The sequence below is a fragment of the Nylanderia fulva genome, unplaced genomic scaffold (genome assembly GCF_048542155.1).
Source record: "Nylanderia fulva isolate GAGA-0341 unplaced genomic scaffold, ASM4854215v1 Scaffold3, whole genome shotgun sequence".
Classification (NCBI taxonomy): Eukaryota; Metazoa; Arthropoda; class Insecta; order Hymenoptera; family Formicidae; genus Nylanderia; species Nylanderia fulva.
The window spans coordinates 7687615-7714559 of NW_028190368.1; the positions used below are offsets into that span (position 1 = coordinate 7687615).

Genomic DNA, 26945 nt, shown 5'->3' on the forward strand with positions numbered 1-26945 from the left:
TGAGTTTTTATAGATCGTTTTTATTTCAAATATGTCTATATATACAATCGCAGCATATATAAATAATATAATTAGGGCATACTCTCTAATGCATAAAATCTTTAAAAGCATCAAAATACACATGATTTTCCGAATATTTCCGAATCATTCTCTATTTTCTATCTTTTTACTTAAATAATTTATTAAAAGATATCTATTTATAATTTATTACACATATCAGCTCTACTTTTGATATAATACAAAAATTCTGTAATTAATAGAGCGTATATATGTATGTTTCACAAAAATTTTACTTTAGTTCAAACTTTGATATACATACATACATATATATTTCACATGTACAATTTATAACAATAGAGTAAAATAAATTTATATAAAAACATTTTATGCCAAATAACAACAGGACACATACATCTCATTAGCTACAAAAAAAGTAAGAAATGATCAATTAAATGTATAATCTTTCACACACTCATAATCCCGATATTTTTTAAACGTCTCATTTTTCAAATCATCCCTATTTCTTTAGAACCCTTCATCTTCGATGATTCTATTAAATTGTCAGTCTAAAAAAAAATGATTTTGCGACTTATATCAACGTATCTTCGTCTTGATTTGGAAAGACCATCAATAAGGAATGTTGAGAAGTTGTTCTCTGACTCGAAGTTAGTAAAGCAGTTTTCTCGCCTCCGCTGCCGTTGAACGAACAATCCGGGGAGCTGCCGTCGAAAGCTATGTAATTAGTGGTCGTGCTGCTTGTGGATGGCATATCATTCAGATCTGGCGACGCTAAAGGCGGCGCTTGACCCGACCGAGCGTTACCATCCAATGACATGATCTGCATGCTGTACGATTCACGGTATCCGGAAGTGCTGGACGTGTCTTCGTCCCAGGAAACGTCCGACACCTGAGGATGCAGATGGTGATGATAGTGGTGACAGTGATGATGCTGATGCGTAGCTCCGTGAAGCTGATCCGCTGGCACGTTGCTACTTTTTTCCCCGTCTGATTTGCGAACAGATAAACTTCGCCTGGAACGAATGGACGAAGAATCGGATGGGATGTTAGATAACGGCGGATCCGCTGACGGTCCTGCTGATGCTGTTGACGTCTGCGCGACCGATTTCGGCGAGCTCGTGGCTTGCTCCGGAATAGTTGCATCCTGCTGCTCGGTTTTTGCCTGGGTCATCTGAAAAATAATATCACATATCTCTGCGTTGAAGGAAGATTTAAAGCTGAACGAATTAGAAAATAATTAAATTGTAAAATAAGCAGTTCGGATAAAGCTAAATAGACTCGATAACATAATAATGATATATGTATTGATATAAAAATAATACTATAGAATATATAAGATATTACTAGATACTATAGAATAGATAATAATATAGAAAATATATAAAATTAAATATACATAAATATATAAAGCTTGTCACCTCAATGTGACTCTTTCGACTTTTTCTTAAGCGGAAAGTCTTCTTGCTTTGGCCCATAGAACGTTGTAAGCGAGGCCTGTCGGTACGGAATTCTCCAGAATTGTCTTCGATTGGACTGCTCGGGCTTAATTGGCTCGTCACTGTCTCTCCTGGCGGGATAGTCGACGATCATGTCGCGTCTACTGTCTTATTCACAGATTCTATTCTACGCTCCATCTACTCATGCTCCTCTTTCAAAGTGTATTCACAATTTTTTAGATTGTTTTCGAAGCGCGCAGGAATATAATAATTATATCCGCGTTCTGTGCTCTATGAAACATGTGACACTACATCTAACAAAAGCTCTTTTACAATATTATATATAGAAGTATACGCTACTGTTGAATCTGAACATTCTTAGACGTATGTGACGATAAGAATTCTACAGAGAATTATAAGGTGCATTCTTGTTGCACAATAGAGAGATTGTTCAATCATTATTATAAAATAAAACATTTGCATTTGATATTAAGCGAGTGTAGCTCATATTTTTGATAAAATTAAATTATTTCCATACTTGTAAATGCATGACTGAAAATAGCAGATATACTTATCATAAATTATTACTATGTAACGTTTTATAAAGATATTATGGTGATAAGACATCATCTTCTGCATGTACAATATGATACCGCATGTGATTGCATGTTAAAGATTGAGGCATATTAATATTCCTACAGAGAGCGAGAGAAAGAAAAAGAGAGAGAGAGAACATATATGTACTTATTACATGCATGCAAGATTGTATTTATGAACAAAACATACGAAGCAATTTTAAATATTCCTTCATATAAAAAAATAACAATGTGAAAGAATATTGCAAGACAGAAAATATCAATTATACATTTACATATAAACAAGTGTTACACGCCCATTAAATATTGATGAACAGATACTTATATAGAAGGAGTTGTTAAGAAAGCATTTTGCAAATTCATTGTGCATTAGAATTGATAAAATTTGAGAAAAGAAATGTGCTTGAGTGTTTTTGATTATTCGGGTAATATAATAACACACTTCTATTTTCTGCAAACGATATTAGATACTGTGATGTACATAATTAATAGCGATATCTCGTTAGATAAAATGTGATTCAATATGTATAATCAAATATCTATTTTTATATTCTTTCTTTCATAAATTATATTAAGTTCACCATAATTCATAAAATTGTATAAAGATATATGCATGTATAATTATTATATATTATATTTTACCCCATGCAATAGCTCAACTAAATTTTCACGAAATATCTAAGCTACAAATCTGTTTCTATTTTTTCCTATTTCGATTCCTAGATAATTATCAATAAAGCTGATTTTTTTCATATATCGATCAAAAATAATTGTGCGATATGCAAATATATACAAAATAATTGATTAATGCAAATAAGATAAGTGTCAAAGATAAAAGAAATATTTTCTACAATCTTGCATTTTTTGCATAAATTCCTGTTCGAAACCATCTTTATAAGAATATGGTAATGAAATTAGTGAAAAATGAATTACATGTGCAATATGTCAATGTTATTATAAAAAATAAATGAATTAAAAGAACTGAATAGAAATCTATTTTGTGGAAAGATATACCATTTTAAATCATATCTTTAAATCATATTTTTAAAATTAAATTTTAGTTTTTAAAATTGAAGATTAGAAACTGCATTTCACAGAATAAATTTCTACAAGTTTATTTAATTCATCAATTTTTTTGCAGTAATATAATTAAATACCATACCGTGTCAGAAGGAAAAAATAGGGATATTTCAGAAGGACATGACTTAGTATATCATGTATAAGCTAAAGCGGGGATTGGGGGATTTACCTGATGAGTTTCTAAACTCTACGGAAGAGACAAAGCGCAGCTTTGGCGCCTTGGTGAGGTAAGATAGGATGAAGTTTAACATGGTTACGTTCATCGCTAGTAGAAGATGGTTGGAATCTATCTGAAACATGCCACATCGAACGTCTAATATGAGGGGAAGGATAACAAGTAAGACAGACCACACCACGATATAGTAATCACGCCGATATGTTGCTCACGATCATATATCGCGTCGATGTTGCACATTTTTTAACCAGAGTAATATTGATTAATTATGATGTAAATATGATGCCATAAAGTGTCATGTAGTCTAAATATAAAGTTATAGATTTAGAAGATCCTGAAAATCATTCATGGAACTCTACAAAGAATTCTTCGATATATGCTTTGAAATATATTGTATGAATCTGAAAGTGAGTTTATTTTCCATATATGTTAATTTTATAATGTAAATATAATTTAGCTCGATAAAAAATGACCGCAATGATGAGAGCTCCAAAGAGACGAAATATTATGTGCAGGTATATTGACGTATGCGTGATGTATAATTATGTGAAATGTTCTTTAAATATCTGTACGATGTTGCTTCGACTAGAAAAACATATATTGAGTATTTGTGTATATCATGTTATAGAAAGATTATCAGAATAAGCTGTAGTAAAGCAAATAATTTCAAGCTGAAGAATTTTGATTTTATCTGCGTCAATTAAATTAAGATCAGCGTATTAAATGTATCTTCGAGTTACGAAGACTGCTGAAATTGAGTGTGTTGATACGGAACTGTTGATACTGATAGTTGTTGTTGTTGTGCTAACTGTAAAAACAATCAGCGACAGTTAGTTAGTTTCGTGCTTTTGAATGAAGGAGAAGGCGATAGAACATCGAAGCAACTACGTAAGAGAGTCTACGCAACGATCAATATAGGGTACCAACTGTTGGACATTACCATTGTCTAAATACTGCTATGTAATAAGTTCCTTATGATTCTGCGTATAAAACGTGATAGAGGAGACGATAATAAATATCAGTGTTCTAAGAGAAAATACCGCGAAATGAGATTGCACACCACGTTCTGTCTTTAAAAATTCTTTATAGTTTTTATATTGATTACTTCAATACAATTTCTTCTCCATCTGATGATATATAATTTATTTATTGTTACGTAAATAAATACATTATGTAATTATAAATTATTATTTTACCAATCTCGTTTTACGGTAGAAGAGTGGACTTAGGAGGCAACAAGAAGTGGACGAAGACTGTGGTAGACGACGGAAGAAACAGGAAGAGCGATCGAGATATCAAAATTACGAAAAAGTGATAAGCGTGAGAGGGGCACATACCAGCAGGATATATATATGTATATATATATCATAGATTGTGTCAGAATTGATTGAGTTGTACAATCGGTCCGCTTACCTCCGTTCCCTAGCTAGCAATGGAAGCAACGTAATGATCAATGTGTCAATCATATGACCGGCGAGAGAGACGCAAACGACTCTTATGCCTTTAAAACACATGGCGCCTTAAATGATATATGCGATTAACAAGAGGAATCTTTTTTTCAGACGGGGATAGAGAGGACGACAACGTAATCGTCCGTTGACGAGAGAAGGAATTCTTGTTCGTAAACGAAAGGAGAACGCTAAACTCTTCAAGTTGCAAGCCTCACTGTAAAGGGGAATGAAAGTGAAGACGATGCAAACCGCGCAAGAAACTACGAGCATAAAGGAAGAGAGCAACCGTCGAGAGTCACTGAGAAAGATTGTCGGCAGTGATCTATAGACAATGGCTCGATCCAACTGTGGTAACGGTCAGCTGATTTCGTACTGCGCGTACGACAGTAATGAAATGTATGCGAGAGGCTTGCAGTCGCATCGATCGTAATCGACAGTTAGAGAGGGAACCTCTTTATATTTATTCATCGAAAGAGATGGAATACCTGTCGTCGCCGACGTCGACTGCTGCTCGACGCAGGTCTCTCCAGTAATCGTGTCGCTCGTTTCTCGCAAAGTGGATGATCCTGCGCTAGCACTCGATATAGATCCTGCAATTGAGAGATGTACTATCGATGGTATTGCAATTTCAGAGAAAAATATATGCGCTTGTGCAATTGTGTAATATTTAGCAATGCAGTCGAATGTTCGAATCTGATTAAATGTTTGTCAAAATTATTGCTATAACATTGGGAATATTGTAATTTTTTGATATTTACGATGCGGAAAATAAAGAAATAGTATAATACCGCCAATGCGAGTACTGCTCAGCGCTGTTATTTGATTGGACAGCATTGTTTTACTCAAGTGAGTCGAATATGGCTGCAATTGGGATGTAGAATGAGGCACCGGAGTCTCGGAGGGTGTACGATTTATGTGAGATCTAGATCCTAGATCACCGGTCAGAAGATCCATCAGAGACGGCCTCTGAGTACGCGGTTGACCCTCGTTTATCGGATGCATGTCCACTACGCTTCTCTTAGGTTCCGGTTGCATTTCATCTATATATTATAATTACAAAATAATTGATCAATAATCCTCGATTAACTTAATCTACGATTTTATGTAAATGTATTTTTATTCCTAATTAACGCATTTTCTTTTATATGTATTTTAATTTTTTGTAGAAAAGATAGATTTGAACAATAGACAATAAAATCATGCTTCTTATATAATATCTTTTTGAATAACGCGATATGTTATTTATTGGAGAAACTCAAATATGTAATTAGTAATTAAATTATTTTATATTGTTAAAATATACTAACCGAATCTTCGATCTTCGATTTCCTCTTTCAGCTTTTTCAATTCGTGAATGAGATCCATCAATAGTGCTCCGCGAGATTTTGGCACAATAATGCTGCCATTAATTCTTTCGCGTATGATAGTATGCATGTTTCGCTCGTGTTCAGATATCGGCGCCTGTCCGATCTTATGAATGATGAATGGGAGCATTTGGATGTATAAAGCCGTACGGTGGGTTACTACGAATTCTATAAAGTTCCAAAGATATATGGAAGCTTCGTTTCGCTTGTTCAGAAGGCGCATTGTGCGCAAAATTTTCGGCCATTCCGTTCTCAACTCAGTTTCGAAACATATCGTCATAATTTTAAGCGCTGCAAGCAAGCATTCGGACATCAAGCATTATTCATAACAGCGAAAAATATGTAATGTAATTCACATAACAATATAATTTTATAAAAACTATAAAATAATTTATTTTTCTAACTTTCTCGTAAGATTTTGTTTAATTGTAAATTTTGTTAAATTGTTTGTTGGATATAAATTCTTACCTAGAAACGCGACTTGATATAACGTTAAGGACGTTTTTGTCAAAGTTTTCGGATCTCTCGCGGCGAATGTTAGGCTACCGGTTCTCATATCTGTCGGCGGTTTTTGCACCGTCAATGGCACTGCTTTTACGCTCGGTGGCCAAAGCGTATTCAATACTGCCGTTAGAGCAAAACTAATGTCTGCTTGCCTCAATTTCGGTACATCTAAATCATCAGTAACGCAAGACAGTAACACAAATAATTAATTCGTAACATGACTTTCTTGCATAAAATATTATATAATGATGCATTTTTACCTTTTCTTCCGGTCCCAACGCGCAGAAATAATGGTATCAGCAAGTTCAACATCGCATTCTCGGTACGTGTCTGGGTGGCGAACATGTTCTGACCGCTGAGAACATTTTCCAACGAATATCCCTCGCCGAATGATATCACGTGCAATGCAATCAGACGTAACACTGTCGAGCAGAAATGCGGAGGTGGTATCTTGCTCATTAAAGCAGCTGCGGAAGCAGAAGTTACGTCCTCAGGGGGAGTATCTCCGACAATCAAGGCCTGAAAAATTGATGACAATTAATTGATTAATTAAATAAAACTAAAAATTCATTTAAATTAAAATAAAAACGAATTCGCCGATAGACAAAATTCTTTCAACATTTACCTGACAGGTATTCAACAGTGTCTTCAAATATTGGAAGTGCGCGATGTACGGACATTTCAACAGGGTCTCGTAAACTCCTTTTAAAAGATTACTGGCGGCGACCCAATTGGTATTCCTTCTGATCGATGCTTTCTTGTGTATTTTACTAAAAGTCTTGTCCAATCTTCTGAGAATGAGTGTTAATGCCGGTCTCATGTCGTCGGCCGCCCATTCAGTCGAAGGAAGAATATCGTTCATATATCTACGAAGCCCACGGCAAGCCATAGTAGTGGGATCATACGGAGAGATCTTCAAGAGAGTGTGAGCAATATCGGCTAGTCGCTGCATAAAGAAACGCAATCATTACTTACAACATTACAGTTATTAAATCCTCTGCATGCATAGACGAATTATTTTGTCATAATGTCATTATTAATTTATATTATTAACATTTTTTATTAAATGTGAAAAATATTTCTATTTTCTATTTTTGTGTGACAAATTAGTTGCAAAAAAATCGTTTTTTATTAATAGCTTATTAATTTATAAAAAAATAATTATCTCAATTATTCATTATATTTATTGTATAGCAATAAACTAAATATTGTATGTTAAAAAGAGAATGGATAAATTTACCACGTGACATTTTGAATCCAACAACTCGATATTCTTTCCGTCCTGAGATTTCTTGTTGAGTTCTACCAAACGAGCGGAACAACGAGTCACGAAATCTCCAACCATATTTAATAAAGTATTGCGAGGTCTTCTGAATTCGTTCTTGTGGAAATTCTCAGCGTCCTCATTGTCTCGATCGTAAAAATGTCGAGTTTTTGAATGTTCTATGTACTTTGTCGTGTGAGTGTCATCCTCGTAATCATAACCCGGTGAATACGGACCTTTGCCGTAATTTTTTTGACTGGACCCTTTATGTTCGGGGCTAGATTTTTGCGGACCATTGTAATATCTACGAGAATTAATGAGATGTTAGACCTCGTAAAGACAGAAGAAGAGGAAATAATTATAAAAAGAAAATTATGATAAATTCAGTACACACTTTGTCAATGCTTCAGAATTGTTAACTAATGTCTTCACTGCAATGGCTAATTGATTTATTATCTCCTTTTCTGTCTTGCCTTCTCTATTATACGTGGGTAATTGAATCTCCTGAACGTAGCACGGCAATACTGCTTCTAATATTATCTATTTAAAATGCAATAATTTTATAAGAGATTTACTTGATCAAATAAATTAGTAATAAATTCTTACCAACATCTGCTGGCCTCTAAGAGCGTCAGGTGCGTAAGCTATCACCATCACGCAAAGAGATATACAATCAAGCACGTTGACCATTTCGTTTTCATCGTGATAACAGAAGTCTATCGCTTTCAAAGGTTTCTCTTCTCTCACCAATTCTCCTATATTGAGTGGATCCGGCGACGGAGTTTCCAAACTCATTAACAAATTAAACAGGCACGTAGAAGGAACCTTACCATAAATAACACATTATCATTTTTTAAAGATATACGCGTGTATTTTTTATTTATAGGAAAAAAACAAACCTTATGAGCTTCGCCGTGGATACTCATCTCATTCGTGTCCAATATAGTGGATACGCTGCCAAACATTTGAAGAATAAAAGGTTTACGATTCATGAGATAAAATTGTTTGACCGCATATTCGACAGTAGTCGTTACGAGTTTGTTTGTCTGATGCGTCGAATATAATTGTAATAAAGTCGGCATGATTAGCAGATAACCGTTGGTCGAAAAAATATTCTTGAAATTATGCGCTGCATTTATGTAAGTTGCCACAACGTAACGCAGAATGCATGAATCCTCGCTGTGAAGAATCAGTGCACCATTCAAAACGTTTAGAAAAAGATGGATATCGCCGGAATACGCAAAGTTGCCAGCCATGGCTTCAAACATGCGCGCGATTAATCTGACCCACATAAACTTATGCATCACGTCCAGCCCGAGAAGTTCCTGTAATATCGCGGAAGAGGATTTGACGTTAACAAAATTATTTGTAAAATAATTATTGTGCAACACGCGATGGTTTTAATTAAAATCAAATATCTAAATACGTACTCTTCCAATTTCACCACCTTTGTACAGATCCAAATCCGCTTCTAACGCTTTACGCGGAAATGACGGTAGCTTCATGAGTTCTTCGTGAAGAAATACGACTCTCTGCACCACCATATCGACATTCTTCAAGATTGCCCAGGTCAACAGCACTTTTCCTATCTCTACAAACTTGTGCCTTAATTCCTGCCGTTGCAACGCGTTAAACGCGTCTTCCGGCTTCATATGAATGAGTTCAATTTGCGGAAATTGAGATCTCTTGAAGAAATAATAATCTCTCACGTATGACGACGGATTATGTATTTGATCTGAAATTTAACAAATAATGCGTATAATAGAATTCTTATGCATAGTAAAAGTAAATAAAAAAACTAACGCGTCTTGTAATCCACAAGGAAGTATTCGTGATGTTTCGATTCTTCGATACCGAAAAAGTCTAAGGACTCTCGAAGTATCTGACAAAATTGCGTGTCCTCTTGGACCGGAAATTGGGAGGGTATTTCTCCGGCATCGGGATCCTGGGGACCGTGAACAATAATTTTTTTCGCCGACGGAACGTTTGCCGTAAGCAGAATTGACGCGTCGCACTGTTCCTTTCGCAGAATCTGCTTTAGATCTTTAAACATAATGCCGTGTACACTGTGTACAACCTGACATCAGAGAGAATCATTATCAACAATCTCGTATTAATAAAAAAGGTTTGTAAAAAAGTTGAGAAAGAAGCAGAATTTACCATCCATAGAATAGACAGCGCAGTTCCAATTAACTTTTGACCTTCTTCATGCGGAGTACGCACATAAAACATAACGTATCCAATGATATAATTGTACAGGGCGAACGCAGCTTGTTGTGGCAATTTTGGTACAAATCTAATAAGATGTCTTAAAATCTTGAACATCAACTCTTGCTTTTCTCTCGTCAGACGTTCCAGCACGTATCGAAGAAACAAAGCACTGTCTTCTACCAAGCAACTCCAAATCACCTGATATAGATAAATTTATAAATTTATAAATTTATTATTTATTTATTTTTGATAGATAAAATTATTAAGATTAATTTCAATAATATTTTAAATAATAATATTTAAATAATGTATGTGTAATTATAATTTATAAATTTATTTTGTTTTACTTGATATGCCACTTCATATACGGCGTTTCCATCTTCGGAGACTGCTGGATCATCCAGAAGATTAATAATTTGAACAATCGCTGAACATAGCGACGAGGGAAACAATGAGAGAGCCGACTGACTGTGATGTGACGTATTTCTCTGAACTGTCTCACCTGCATCCTCATCTCCCACATTACCTGCATTGAAAAATAAATTATGATCAAAGAATATATTTTAACAAAATAAGTACATACCTTCGTCATGATCATCTCCTATTGGACTGGGTTCATAAGCAGCCTGGACAGTAATCGGTATTGTTGTTATCAAAAAGTTCTCTCTTTCTTCCCGCTTTTTATCATCTTGCGCCTGAAGAGCTTTCTTAATCAATTCGGTTTGCTGCTTCTTTCTCGTCTTCGTCGCAGTCACTAAAGATCTCTAAAATAAAAAACAAACGCTATAAGCAATTCATTAATCTTAAAAAAATATATAAAACATAATTCGTGATAATTACTTACATGACGTTCTTGATTGATAGTGACCTCTTCCACTTTAGTCTTCACTTGTGGCATCCAAGGTGGATCGACCACTGGTAAAGATTCTATTCCAATCTTCGGTGACGGCAGAGTGAATTCTATTCCTGGAGGAGGCACTTTGAAAGTTAGATGAGCCGCCTCTTCCATTCGCGGCCACACCTGGTATCGTAATTTCCACAGAACTTGAAATCGCAAAATAGCATTGATGCGTACACTGGTGTTACTATGCTGAAGACCCTTGTGCATCAGTTCGCTGGCCTGGTTCGGTGCTCGCACGGCCGAAATTATGAAAAGCGCCGCGGCCGACGCGGCGACTTCTTGATTTGATTCTAATAAGAGTTCCCACGCGACAGGCAACACTTCCACAAACAAGTCTTCCGTCATAACGACAGCTCCTTTTATTAAAGTTGCCAGAGGTGCGTGAAAAGCATCCTTCACTTGATTCCTTAGATATTTTAAAATTGGCGGTGGTTCTCTATCCTCCTCAACATCATCATCCGTTGTGATTTTTTTCGAAGATTCCTTGCCTCTCTCAGAATCTGGCTCTGCGAGATCTTTCGAAGAATCCCGTTGAGTTGATCGACCAGATTGAGAACCGTCTAGATTTTTCTCTATCCTGTACGAATATTCAAAATTAGCACCAAATATAATTTTAAAACCATAGTTATTTACATGAATTTATATTTTCAGATTTTTAGTAAACTACACATTTTAGTAATAAAAATATTTAATTAAGTAATTAGCAATATTTTAGAGCATAAATATTTATGCAATCAACAAATATATTTTAGTATAACTTTAAATTACTTGTATTTGCGTCCCACGCTGTCTTTTCTTCGGACAGGCGATACCTGCGTACTAGTTTGATCGGATACCTTGCGGCTACGTTTATCTTTCTTGCCATTTTCCTTCTTATCAGTGTCCAATATACCCGTTCCGTTTAAAATACCAAATTCCTCGCCATAGATCTTTCTCACAGACTTTACCAATCTGCTGGTAGCACGCATCTGTCGCCGATGGCAAAAAGGATGGCAAAAATTTTGATGAGAGCAGTAAAAATTGAAGGAATTGGCGACCTGTACAAGCACTTTCATCCACGGAAAATTCTTGTTGGTTTCGTCAGTTTCGTTGCTGTCACTCGGACTCTCTGGTGGCTGATCGTCGCTGAGAATACCTGGTGATTCCTCGCCACTAACTTCACCGGCAGCACCCGGCTCTGATGTATCGCTTCTATCAGAAAGCGAACTCACTTTTCTCTTAGATTGAATCGAATCTGCACGTTTTACTGTATCTATAAATAAAATATCGCTAACGTTACTAAATATATGTGATTGCTGATTATTAGAAATATATAAATAAAAAATTAATTAGTAACACTATTACGTATGTAGTTTAAATTTTAAAAAATTTATTTCTAAATATAATTATATGTCAATTTTTATTTACAGAAAATCATTAATATTCATATTGTAATATTCTCGATTTCTTATGCTGTTGAAATTTCACTTACATGCCTCGCACTCTGTATCCTTGCCCTCTTTAGTATTACGACGAAGTTTAAGACTCCTTTTTTTAAATGAACCAGTTCCAGCAGTACTACGACGAAGAAGAAATGGTCTACTTTGAGGAGCTGGCATCCTTTTTCCTTTTTCCTTTTCAATATTCTGAGTCTCTTCTCCTTGAATCGTAACCGTCGATTTGCTGCTACCCTCGGACTCATTATCAGGTTCGTACAAAACAAAACTAATTTTACGCTCCGCTATAAAATTAATATTTATATCAAGTATTTTATAACTTATTTTAAAATAAAATTTCTAAGATAAAAATAATTAAAAATTAAATATAATACTAGTTCAATAAATAATTGTTTAATATATATATATATATTGCTCTTTCTCACATATATATTTGTTGATATATATATATATATATATATATATATATATATACATACAATTTGTATATGCATACATATTGCAATTTTTAAAACTCAGTAGGAAGTAAGAAGCAACAGGTTCTGGCATTTATTTAAAAAGGAAAGAAAAAGATTTTGAGCCTAGACAAGTAACAGACTCCCCAATCTTCGCTTTGCGGCACTCGGCCACATACTGCGGGACTGCGGCTCGACTCTTGGCTCTCGGCTAACGTAAAGTTAAATTTCATCGTCAGTTGGCGACACCGTTGCATAGTTTTGTGGTCGATGGTGGGGATTAGTTTCATAGAAGACATGCAGCGCAACGGATGCATAGGACGCACGTGTCTAATGGAAAGGATGGAAAGAGAGAGATATCGCGTCTAGTCAGACGAGATCTGCTTCTCCGAGCTCGGTTCATTCTAAGTTTCGCCGTCAGATGGCGACACCGCAAAGTATTGCAGTCAATTGAGTCAGCGATTCAGCGATGAGGACTAGGAGACTAGTCTCGCGCGACACATGCAGCGTCGCGGATAGAGACGCGCGAATGTAATGGAAACACAGGTATATTTGATCGAAATATTATTGTAGAAAATTCTATTTTGTTTGCATTTTCTGTTAAAAATTTAAATATTGAATTTTTATGCATTGCATAAATATATAATTAATATATTTTTATGTATGCATTGCAACATGTATGTGTATACATATATCAGGTGCTTGCAAATTGCAAAAGTATGATTGTACTTTTGTAAGCACCTAATATATATGTATATAATATATATAAATTTTATATATACATATATACAGTATAAGATATTTAATAATAATCGCTTTACACCCATTGTATGCAAGCGGGTTAAATCGAATAGAAAGATCCTTTACTATTTTGCGATTTTCGCAATAAATAATGAAAAATTAATTAAAATTACTAGCGGATTAATATTAATATACATCCATTATAACGTTATTTTATTGTTGAAAAGTAAAAAAAATACATAATGTATACATATTATTTCCTGCTTCGTATTTGTAGAAAATAATTGTTACACCGACATTGTAATCGCGTGCGAAATAACTAAAATAAATAAAATAAATGTATGTATATGTAGCCAAACGATGTTTATTGTTTTTAAAAAGCATGCCTTTTAAAGAAAATATTGATAAAGTGAGGAGAGTGCGAAGAAAATAAGAAAAGAATGCGAGAAAAAATATCAATGTTCGAAACTATACGTATAATCGCGTATGTGAATAAAATTGAATGAAATACATTTGTGTGAGTAAATGGAGTCATCGCGATAAGAGACCAACGTACATGTAATATGATACCTCAATCGGTCGGCGGCACTCGTTCGAGCGTGCCTTTTAAAAATGAAGCGAGAAAGGGATGTGAAAAGGAGAAATAGAGAGAAGAATATATAGAAAAAGCTTTCTCTCCATATCCTTTTCTTATTCTCTTTGTGTCCTTCTCACTTTATCTCTATCTGGTTTTTAAAAGGCACGCTTGAATAAGGATCATTCAGCTTTACATACGTACATTTATTTCATTCATTTATTTACGTATACGATTATGTCAGTTAAGCCCAAGCATTTTTACGAGTGTGAATTTAGGAAATAAATGTGTATACGTCATTTATGTACTTAAATTTTCAACAATAAAATAATATAATTGTATAATAATATTAATCTGCGTTGGTAATTTTAAGTTTTCATTATTTATTGCGAAGATTGCAAAATGATAGAGGAAACTTTCCTCAATTTTTATCTGTTTGCGATGGATGGAATGATTATTACCGAATATCCTGTATATATGCAATTTTTATATAAATTATTTATTTTTATTATATATATTTTTTTCTATACTAACCGACAGCTTCACGACTAATAACTTCACCGGCTATGGATTGAAGACTTTGTGCCGATGCTTGTGAATGACCCATGGATGATAGAGCCACGCTCCAACGTCGATTTGCTTCTCGGCTATACATTCTTTCCCATGGTGGAGGCCGTTCCTTTGTCAGTAATTTACTCGACTTTGGCAGCGTTTGGTAAGTCTCTCTTAAAAATGCTGTCACTTCCAAGAGCAAAATACAAGCAACGTGACGTAACGCGAAGGGACACTGGGATCCATAACTATTTATACTACCTGAAAATTTATTAAATTTGTATTATATTTTACTTATCATTGCTCAAATAATCTTGTAAGATTTTTGCAAAAGAATATTACTGTCATCAAGAAAATCTTCCTCTTCGTCTTCTAGAATTAAATCTCTCTGTTTGCTTTCGTCGGATACTATATTGGTTACCTGTTCCATATTTTGTTTATCTTCCGCTAAAAATTCCTCCAAGCGTGCTCCTATAGCCTATTTTAATCATAATATTATATTTTATTCCACCAAAATTATTTTAATTAAAAAAGTGCAATAGAAAAAGTACCTCTGCCCATTGATAAAATAATTTTCCTGCAGTGCGTTGCAATACATGAACGCGCCTAAGCGCAGTAGAGGCATTTCGATTATTTATCGGCACAGATGGTCGGAACATAGGAAAGTTGTGTTTCATCCACGCAGGCCAATGACCTTTGTTGCATTGGTGCACCAAGTGTGCACATTCCAGTATCAAGCAAGCGCGAGATACTATTGGAGCATACGGCTGTAATCACATGTCAATATACGTGTTATCGTGTTTTCTATCATGTTATACATAGAAATATAGAATAATTTGCAAAAACAGCAAAATAATCATTACAAGATCTAAGAGCGATGCCATTAAATGAGGGTCGGGAACGGAGCCTGGCTGGCACGTCTCTAGTAGAAAGGAAAATCGTAACATTCCATCGAATACCGCAGTACAAGGCACCAATCTTCTTTCCTTTAAGACAACGAACTCGGATTCTCTGCAAGCCTCGCCGAGCTCCAATGAGTTTCTCCGACTAAAATCTAATCAGAAAGACATAGACACATACATATGTAGAAAATTTTTACGACGAATATTAACATTATTTAATTTGAAATTTTGTGCTGTAAAAATTACACACATAACAATAATATACAAAGTAGTTAAATAAAATAGGAAAATATTCTCTTACAGCTGCCAGGCACCTCTTCCATGCTTTCTTTTTTCTTGCTCTTTCCGAAACCGATTTTATTCAGTTGATCTTCCATCCGACGTTTCGCCTTGAGAAAAGTTAAGCCGACTCTGGAAAGAATTGTGTATATATAATTTAATATTTTTCTTCGTGGAAATAATATAATATTTTTTGATAAGCGCAGAAGAGTCAGTAAGTAAGCGTCTTTAAATAGACCATCTTACCCGCGACCGGTGCGTGACGTACGATAAGGACCGTAATGGAAACTGGGTTGCCTAACAAAGGTGCCGTCTGTGGGTGACTCGCTACTTTCATGGCTATCGGTAGACTCAGTTCGACTGTAATCCTTCCGGAACCAATTGACTAAGCAGATCGGAGAACGATTCAATATAATGGCTTATAGTACGCAGTAAATGATACGTGCAATTCCTGCAGCTATTGATGCTCACCGATACCACCGATCGACTGAAATCGCGTCGACTTCCGCATTTTTCCAGGCCCAAGATAAGGTTCGATACCTAAATTACGTTCGCTCTGTCGAGGCGTCAGCACGTGCTTCTTACGCAAATTACCTAACGGGCTTTGACTGGTTTTCACACTTTCCTCGCTCAATTCTGTCTCAAGGAGGCTCTGCAAATTCGATCCCGCCTACCCCGAATCAACCCCTTTTTTAATATTATATAGAACAATAGGTATAATATGCTTATTATCCAGTTATAATTACTATTGTATTTACAGCGCAAGTAGACGATGTGCTCCTCTTCTTAAAGAGAAACTTTCGCGTGCCTCTGTCATCAACGGTGTAACAGGTGTCTCCTCCGATATCCGCGTGTTCCTCTAAATCCGATTGATGAATATGCCTGTGAAATTTAACAGAAACGTGTAAAAAGATCATGAATTTTATTTAAATGGTTGTTTACTTTTTAGTATATTTAAAATAAAATTATGTTTTAATTATCCAAACATTATTAATTTTAAAACGTATTATTGTGGCGATCATTATTGTTTGTATAAAGTGTGTATTGCACACTACTTCATTTTTGAAAAGATTATTTAAATACAACACAATAAAAATTAAACAATAAAAATGAAACAAAAATTATGGTAAATTTTCTCAAGAATATTTGTTATTCCTATTAGTATTTTTTCAAGATTTTAAAATATATTTAAAGCATGCTTATTTATATTCACGAACCTTATGACACGTGTCGTCTGCACATTACTGTTACACCGTTTATTGGGCCGATCCGCGGAATCCAGAATCCCACTAAGAGCAACGCGTCGAAAAATACCGCCATGCGCCTCCTTGGCATATGTCATCAATTGTCGCACGTCGCAATAGAGGCTAATGTTCTCCTGCGCTTTTAGCTGTTTCGCGGAGTCGACTAGGCGTGTGACCAAAACCTTGAAGACGTAGGCCATGATCTGCCCTTCGATACCGCGAGTCCCGTAACCCCCGACATTATAAGACGTCGCGACGCCGCTGGACGTCGCGCCGATGTTTCCGCCCGAAGTACCTGAGGTACTAACTCCAGTTCCACCAGCACCGGAACCGATCATTCCGGCGCCGAAATTAGTCGCGTATCCACTTTGACAGGCTACGTCGGGCGACTTGCTCGACATTCGTTTTTGATCTGAAACAAAAATGAGGAATTAATATACGAAAGAAAATAAGCCTATATTAACAGAAAATTAGAAGATCTTTTTGTAAGGAATAATGCAATTTCTTTAGTTTATACATCTTCTAAATTAATACATTTAATTCATATTTAATATTTACTCACTGAGTGGTGATAACAGCGAACTCGGATCAACGCAGTATCCAACATACGCATGAAAAAAGTCCAAGATGTCCGTCAGCGGTTGTTCGCGTACCATCGTTCTTAAAAATCGCGAAAATTGACGGGAGCTCGCGCGATGCAATTTAGTCAAAATGGTCTGGCCCTGAGAGCGACAAATATCGGCCTGTGGTCCGCGCACACCGTCCAGGCAACCGTGCAGACAGCCTAAGTGCTTCAATACTCTGATCACGCAATTCATGAGGAGATTATGTGCAGTCGGCTTGCCTTTTCCACTGTGCTTGTAATCCTGTTGATTCAATCCCACTGGCGAATCGTGTTTCTTTCCGGTTTCCGATTTGTTGTCGATTCCTGTACCAGATCCTATAAAAATTAAATTGTTTAATGAGTGCTTAGAATATGATGAATTTTTTATTAATTTTTGTTATCACATAATAATCGTGCAATTTAATTTTCTTAATACAAGATGCGAAAAAATAAAATTGTAAAAAAGTGCAAAGTGGACAGAAGCTGTTGTCATATAAAATACTACGTTTTAAATAATATAACTATTTGAATAGTCAGATTTTATTGCCTGCATTACTGCCAGTGGCCTCTTCCCGAAGACAATGCTTCATCACTCCCATGTCCATTAAAAGTTCCATTAAGTTCAACATAATCTCGCAGACTCGCGGCGTACAAGAAGTATTATCTCGCAACGCAACGGAATGTATCGCCTAAACAATAAAATGTGTGAGCGAGACGACATAAAATTTTAAAATAATTTATTGTAATTTATATATACATATATACATAATACGCGTATATATACCTTCAAAACGACTTGAAGATCAATGTCGCCTTCTTTGGTAATGTAACATGCGGAGCCTGGTGCTTCTGGCACCTCGTCGCTCATATAAGTGATATTAGAATCTGTCTGAGATCTCGTGAGACTGGGTTTCCTCTCGGAACACAAACGTCCTCCTTGAACACTGATGAGATCCAATTGACTATCAATAGATCCCTAAAAAGCAACAAATTCAATGAAGATATTTAATTATTGCGATTAAAATTATTAATCTCTTAAGAAATTTATTTTAGTAATAATATTACTAAGACTATTTTCTTTTAAATTATATAGAGATATTAAATAAATGTAGAAATCTTAAATAATATAGAAACTATAAAAAGAAACTATTCAAACCTACTAAAAAATACTAAAATTAAAAAAAATTTTTTAAAATTAATTAAATTAATTTTTATTATTCTATTATAGTGCAATTTTGCTCTGCATAAAATTACAGCTTTTTTACCTGCCGCTTCATGTAATCTGGAGATGGGGTTGGCGTGTGCTCCGTGACAGTAATGATAGGATTCGGCGCGGTGTAAGATTGACTATAGAAACGACTCTGTTTTCTCTCGATACGAGTATCACCGATGTACCTAAAAAATAATATGGATTAAAAACCAAATTTGAGAAAGTGTCTTCGAATATCCTCATGCTATTGGCAATGTGAACCCTATATATACAATATCAAGCACTATGCTCTTGTCTCTATATAATTTCGATCTACGATCGTGCGCCTGTCATTCCGTCGACACATGCACGATGATTTTTAATTGCTTTTCCTATCAACGTTGCCCCCAATAGTCGACGATTAAATTTCACAGATTGAAAAACAATATATTTTTAGATAGAAACTTAAATTTTAGTTGTAAAAAAATAAAATAAACATTAAAAGACAGTTTTTATATGCATAAATATTGAGATTGATAACACTATAAAAAATATTTTAAATGGTAAAAATATGGAATTAAAAATTTAGATATGAAAAATATATCAATATTTATAAACATTAATTTTTAATTAAAGAGCCAAAAAAGGGGCAACGTTATTCAACTTCTTATTTATTTCATTATATATCATGCATAAATATATGAAACAGCAATATTTCTACAATGTACGTAATTTTTTTTATTGATATATTTAATGGAACTATGTACTGGAATATATATAGATATAAATATATAAAGCAATAATTTATTGAAGCAATATAAAGGAGAATATATTTAAATTCAATTGTGAAGCTTAGTGTGGAAATTAGTACATGATATAATATTATGTACCATACGTACAGATGAGTATAAAATAATAAAACAAAAACAAAAGCGTTAGAAACAAATTGTCAATGTTATCAGTTTTGTTTAAATAATTTCTTTTAAGTGATGATTTATTATTTAAAATCTGCTTTTGCTCAATAATATTTAAAATATAGGGTACATCAATGCAAATATTAGAAAATCATTTCACACACATATATAAATTATCAAGAAAATGTACTGCTCGCAGGATGATTTTATGTATTATACAACGGAATCAACAAAATGTAAATTATTACAATGGCATATTAAAAAGTAACAAAAGCAGAAGCGATTATTAAAAAATTATTTTCAAAGAGATTGATTATTGAAACATGGAGCGGATTGGATGTGCCTTATATGCCGTTGTAGGTTCTTGGCGATGCGACTGAATTTCGGTGTGTATTTAAGGGGTAAATGTGCGTCCTACCGAAAGCACGAAGCTCTTAAAAGAAGCGTGTGAACCGAGCTGCAATACGGAACTTCCTCTGAGTGACGTTGATGACTTACCCTCCCGCGGTCAGCTCGTTAATCAAGCAGCTGAGCACGAGTTCGGGGTGAAAGGGCGAACGAGAGAGAGAAAAGAGACACACACAGAGAAAGACCATTACGCATAAGTATTACGATAGGCTTATCAATATTTAAGCGTTGGATTAATTGTTGAAAAATATCTGAGCTACATTCTCGCACCACATATTGGGTCACACAATTACTATCCAGCTATCAACAATTATAAACCGCTTTAATTAAGACTTAACATTGCTACTACACCTTAATAAATAAATACTAATTTTTTTAAATTTATGCTGAAAATTAAAAAAGAATTAAAAATCGATATAAATTCATACACATTTATTCACCCAATTTATGGTCGAAAATATTATTCAAAATTATCAATGTTGGATACAATAATTATAAAAGTTTTAAAAAATAAATATGAGTTATAGAAAACAATTATGAGTTATAGAAAATAATTATAAATTATAGAAAAAAAATTATAAGTTATAGAAAAATACTTTCGATGAAATTTAGAATTTAATTTAATGGTCTCTATTTAATTTTTTTAAATATATATAAATGTTATTATAAATTTAGAATATATTAGAAATTGAATCCAAATTATTAATTAAGATTATGAAAAATCAAGAAAAATATTAAAAATTACATAAAATTATTATATTATCCAATATTGATCATCAATATCCGTAAGAAATTCTTGCTCTAAAGAAACGTTTGTTTCTTGTTGCATACAGCCTAAACATAACTACTTCCCTTCTGGCTATAATTGTTATTACGATATAAATATTTAATTACGATATGGATATTTATTACGACATAGATATTTAATTACGATATATTATTAATTATAGTTTCTTAAACAAATTCACTACAAAAAAATATTTGCACGTAAATATGCGTCACATATTCGTTTTCCCAGCTTAATGAATAAAAATCAAACAAAATTAGAACTTGTCATTTGCATCTAATTAGAAAAGTGATTCTAATTACAAAGGCTAAAAATTGCCGTGAAAACACGCGTATTTACGTGCGAAAGATATCAAAAGTCAAAGCAAGAGAAAAATCATAAGTTTTCTACTGCTTCCTTTTGAATAAAGTAAACAGAGAGAGAGAGAGAGAGAGAGAAAGAGCGAGCGCCTACCTTAAACTCGGCATACTCTTTCCTTTAATTAGATTTGTAGGATGTTTCATGTAGTCGACGTCCTTTGCCTCGAAAAACTTTGAGGTGGTCGAAATTTGTTTCGCCAGATGATCATCTCCGGTATCGAGACTTCTGTGACATTCCTATAAATGAAAATATGTTAAATATGTATAGTTAGTAGTTATATATATTTTGTTAGTAGAGTTACACAGGAAATCAAATTAGAAATAATATAAAAATTACAATAACAATTTTTGTTCTTACTTTGATTATAATTTATCATACATAATGATAACTCATTATTTTTTATTATTATCAAGCATTTAAAAAAATTTGTTTACCTGGTCGAACAACATTTTAGGCTCCTCCTGGCCAATCTTCTCAAGTGCCTTCTCTGACTTCGACAGTAGTTTCGTTTCCACAAAAGCTTTGAGGTCGGCCATCTTCATGCGCTTTTTCGACTTCTCGCTGGCACGTCTTGTATGACTCGATTCGCTGTCCTGACCTTTGCGTGTAGTACACGATGAATCTGAAAATGTGACCAAATCTACACAGAGAAAGAAAAAAATATTCGTCTTGAGATGGTGAAGATAGACATAAACCGTACCCGTTACTTCCAACGAAGAAGTATCGCGTGTATCGGGGACCTCTATTACTTCCTTTAATACGTCCTTTTTCTTACTCTCGGGACTCTGATAAATCGACACCTCAATTTTTGGTATAGGCAAGGAGTTGCTGCGACGACGTGGCATTTGCTGCACTGAAATTTCCTCATTGATTCTTCGTAGTCTGCAATATGTTTCAATATAAGACAATATTTAAATAATAATCAGTATCAAATTACTTTCATACCAATATTTAAATTTGATAAATAGTTTGTATGCATCAGAGAAAAAAAAAGAGAAGAAAAAATCACAATAATTGCATGTTACATTAAATGTTCAGAATATAGAAATAAAATTTTAATTAATCTGAAATTAATTTACCGATAATATAAGAATTGAAGAGCCCAGAAGACACCCTCTTCCTGCCATTGAGATACGAATAAACATCTTAAAGTGGCTACGTCTAGGAAGGTTGCAGCACGAACGTCCGGATCGACGGTTGCAGAACTGGTAGCGTGTTCCATTGTAGTTGCATCAGCAGCTTGACGTTGAACCGAGAAACTTCCACGTGTTTTTGAAGTTTCCTGCGCTTCTTTTTCCGCCCTAAAAGTTTTCTCCTCTTTCTCCTTCTCCGCGCCTCTAATAAAAAAATGCTCTTTAATAAAAATTAGTAAACTATTTTTATCTAAATCAACGCAGGTGAGATTAAAAATATAAATACCTATTTATTAAACTATATGAAAAAGATTTTCTTTTCATATATGTAATCTTATATAATTTCAATTAAAATAAAAATTCCACACATAAAAAATATATGATTTGTGTAAAACTTAGCCAACCCGGTTTTCGCAGTTTTTCCGGTTTGATATTGTTTGCACGTGTCTAATCCAGAAATTGCCGTGACCTGCTCTATCGTCAATGTAGATTTCGAGGAGCTGGTCGTCCTGCCCATCGCGACATGAAAGATGCTGGCCTCACCCTGCGGTAGCCACAAAAATATTATTTGCTCTGCGCTCAGTCTCGAGTTATTACCTCGCGTAACTCACTGCGAATATGGTGGAAACTTCTTTTACCCCATCAAGCATTCTCTCCGATTCACTCAAAGATGGTAATCTGAATATTACCTAATACAATAAAAATGTCGATTAAATATTTGCGATTAGTATTCGTCACAAACTCTCTTCCTTACCACGTGTTCGTCCTCCGCACCGGAACTTTCTTCAGGAATCGTTTCTGGGAAAACTGTGTCTTTCGGCGACGATAACCAAGTGCTCTGTTGCTGTTATTAATTATGTAAAATTATTTTTTGTTTTATACAATCGAGAAACTTTGATAAGACTTATTTGATTTTAAACTCACATCATCATCAATTATTTTCGAGGATGGCTGGCCGCTTTGATCCGATGAAAACGATTGACTAGGTGGACTTTCAATATCTGAAAAATATTAAGAGATATTAATAAAGTCAACAAGAGAGAAATATAGCGATATAACAGGATTAAATATATAATAGATATTTTAATATAATGTTATAGAGATTTTTTGATACTATACAAATATATAAAACACTTTGTGTGTTATTAATCAAAGTAAACTTACTTCCTCCAACAAAGACGTCATCAGATAATAAGTGATGCTTAGCAGATTTGAAAGACTGGCTCCAATAAATGCGTGGCTTGGCACGACAATGCGTTGTAAAACAAGACGCCTCCGGATGTCGGCATTCGTACATAGCGGACCATATTTTTAGGCCGTTCTCTAATCGTAAATTCGTCTTGAAGTCGATGTCTTTTAAATGATTAAACAGAGGCGCAAACAGATAGACAAAGAGCTGGACCAAGAAAGAGAATAATTATTATCACGATTTATGTTTCCATCAGATCGCATAAAAATAACAATTTCAATAATTTACCGTCATAGTGGGTATCGGAAATAAATAGAAAAAAGGATTGGACTGATCGGCTTCGTTCTCGGAGCATTCCTCAGCCGAATCCAAAAGTATCCAGTGGAGAATATAGAGAAGAGTCGTTTCCATCGTGCCAAGGCTTTGAAAATCCTTTCTGAAAGATCAATGATTTCCATCGCGTGAAACTTCAACTTGGAGAATATATACATCTTCGATGTTACTTACCTATTGTGCAAAAGACTAGACGTAGCATGAAGAACGTAAGGGAGAGCGGCTTGAATCAAACGCCAACGTGGCACGTTGCTTAATATCTGGCTTAACGAGGGTGTCAGGTCATTGTGAAGATTTTGCACTAAAACTCTCTCAAGACACTACGAAAAGAAGAAATATATTTCAAAAAAATTTCGTCACTTTTTGCGTAATCATAATTTTTCATAATAACTACAAATTTCGGATTAACACTTTGGAATAAAAATAATAATTAATCTTATCTTGTTATTGACATAATATTATATATTATAAATTATATTTTTTGTATATTTTATAAAAAAATTATGTATACTGACCGTGCATGCTTCTTTCATTTCCTATGCGAGCGTTTTGGGAATTAATAAACAATATTAATGTTTGGAAAATGATAAAATAACGAATAATGCGAAGTGAAAATAAGATTTACAAAGATAAATGTGAGCTAAAATAGCAAATTTTTACGACAGACTACGAGCAAAGCTACATAAAAAATGTTATTATATTTTATAATGAATGAATTGTGTTAATATATTTAATAATACAGATACTGACATGTAAATATATTGGATTATAACAAAGTGCCTTTGTGTGTACTGAATTTTATATAATATATTTACGATAATACTTTTACAGAATCTAAGAATTAATTATATCGGGAATCAATATTAAAGATAAAAGACAGAGACATATTTTATTACGATTATCTAAAATTTACACTCGATTACATTGTTTCATTTCAAATTATTCTAGAAAATTAATTTGATACATCTATACAGATTTTGTCTGATCACAATAAGTGTATGTACGAGATGCAAAGATGACAAGACCACGGAAATACGATCTATCGAAATGACTAAAGCAGAGTTGTGTGCAAAGTAGGCAAGTTTTAAACGAGCGAGCCAACTTACATGATGGCCTGGTGCGTGTTGACAGAACTGCAGGTAACACGTGGAGGCGGCCGCGTGGAGAGGACATTTATGTTAGTGCAAGTTAAGCAGATATTGCACATAGAACTAATAAAACGAAACAATTATATACACATTATCTTTAATCTCGAGATATGTCGGCTTTGTACGAAATCTTTACAATTAGAAACTGAAACAAAAGCTTTTAAGATTTAACGTAAAGTATGAAAAAATATGTGCAGGACAACAAGGAAACGAATATATTCAATATTGAATATATCCTATAAAACATTGCATTGTTTCAACCTAAGGAGATAAATTACAATTTATAATTTTTTAATCTTAAGATCCTCCGTAGCTTAATTGTCCGTATTCCAATTTATATACAACTTGTAAACAGGCATATATATCATAAAAATATAGTTAATTAAATAAATAATAAAATCGTAAATTGAATTTATTTTTACTCAATTCTGTTATTGTTCTTAAAGCGATAATACGCATTTGTAATGATGCAAAACGATCATAATAAAATATCGTTACCCAAGATATTGTATATTCAAGAATGAAGTAAAACAGGTTTACATTAATAAACATATGAAGCGAGTTTTGAACAAGAAGCATATAACTTTGGCAAAGACGATCACGAAAGCGAAAACCAATAGGAAGAAAAATTCCTCCGTAAGATAAAAGCATGTATTTCCGCAATTTAAATCGATATCTCGGGATCAATGATATCGAAAACACGGGCTATTATTATAAAGACGCGGTCGAAAATATTTGACCGACCATTTCGATGAATCTTGCTTTCAGTTTCGGATGCATTAAATATTTTCACATTTTATAATTACGAATTAAATATTTCTAATGTATGTAATTTTTGTTTACTTTATCTTTCTCAGTTTAATATACATATGTATATGTAAAATAATTATTGGTTGAATTGTTACCGTGCAAGATGCTTCATGGAGTTTTCCTAGTTTAGCTCGAATAAATGGCCTGAAAAAATAGTAAAAAATAGTAGAAATAAATAAATGCCTATTTACTGATAGAAAAACACTATTTATGGCTGAGTATGTCATTATATCTTTGAAGATAATAAAAATCCATAATCAGCTGACCTTATGTGTCGCCAAAGAAACATCTGAACCGGGATAGGCAAAGGATGTTCCTGGATGGTTCCATCCAAGGATCGTCGTTTATCCATATTTGCTCCAGTTGTCGCTAAAAAGATCACAAAAATAAGGAATTAATTTAAAAAATGCAAGACGCAGGACATGTTTCGATTAATAGTGCTGCCATCGCTGCCACGTGTCTTACCTCGTAAAACAGGATCCTGCCGCCTTTCACTGTCATACGCCTACGTCGTGCGCCTATCCTTAGCGAAGTCAACAGTATTTCATCAGTCAATGGATCAATTCCCGATCGGCGAATGTTGAAGGCGCAAAAAGTAAGGATAAGAACGATTTTTATCTTTACACGAAAAATTCAGATATTTTTGCCGAGTTGCCGGAAGAAAAACGCTTTTTTTTGCCGGCGCAAACCGTTGCGCGATATTATTCAACTACTCTAAACGTTCTCCGGATGCAGCCACCAAAGTATGCAAACCATGATATCGTCGCGCGAAGAGAGAGCATCACGTGTTCCACTCAACCTACTAACACACTTCTGTTATTTTCTGTATGTGGAGGTGTACGATGCACCCTGGAGCCGGGATAGCGTGTGACTGAGGAGAGAGAGAC

At 34.3% G+C, this 26945-nt stretch overlaps 1 protein-coding gene across 1 annotated transcript; it reads right to left on the reverse strand.

Annotated features, from left to right (window-relative positions):
- On the reverse strand, positions 1 to 26938 carry unc80 (unc80, NALCN channel complex subunit). The gene is given in 52 exon segments (XM_029317926.2): positions 1 to 1189; positions 1437 to 1585; positions 3300 to 3352; positions 3354 to 3420; positions 5242 to 5346; positions 5545 to 5796; positions 6064 to 6411; positions 6589 to 6792; positions 6885 to 7143; positions 7250 to 7570; positions 7865 to 8192; positions 8283 to 8428; positions 8495 to 8713; positions 8788 to 9213; positions 9319 to 9623; positions 9692 to 9965; positions 10049 to 10297; positions 10447 to 10625; positions 10683 to 10863; positions 10944 to 11577; positions 11769 to 12252; positions 12472 to 12720; positions 14741 to 15019; positions 15101 to 15236; positions 15310 to 15525; positions 15622 to 15812; positions 15962 to 16071; positions 16186 to 16324; positions 16411 to 16609; positions 16698 to 16821; positions 17157 to 17595; positions 17746 to 18123; positions 18335 to 18476; positions 18572 to 18763; positions 19053 to 19182; positions 20389 to 20418; positions 21539 to 21681; positions 21880 to 22067; positions 22146 to 22327; positions 22525 to 22782; positions 22983 to 23122; positions 23190 to 23267; positions 23333 to 23422; positions 23503 to 23579; positions 23743 to 23974; positions 24056 to 24203; positions 24275 to 24420; positions 24616 to 24636; positions 25207 to 25233; positions 26154 to 26202; positions 26325 to 26427; positions 26524 to 26938. Coding segments are annotated over 51 exon segments (10602 nt in total). The 5' UTR covers positions 26411 to 26427; positions 26524 to 26938; the 3' UTR covers positions 1 to 589.
- Between the last annotated feature and the right edge of the window lie 7 nt (positions 26939 to 26945).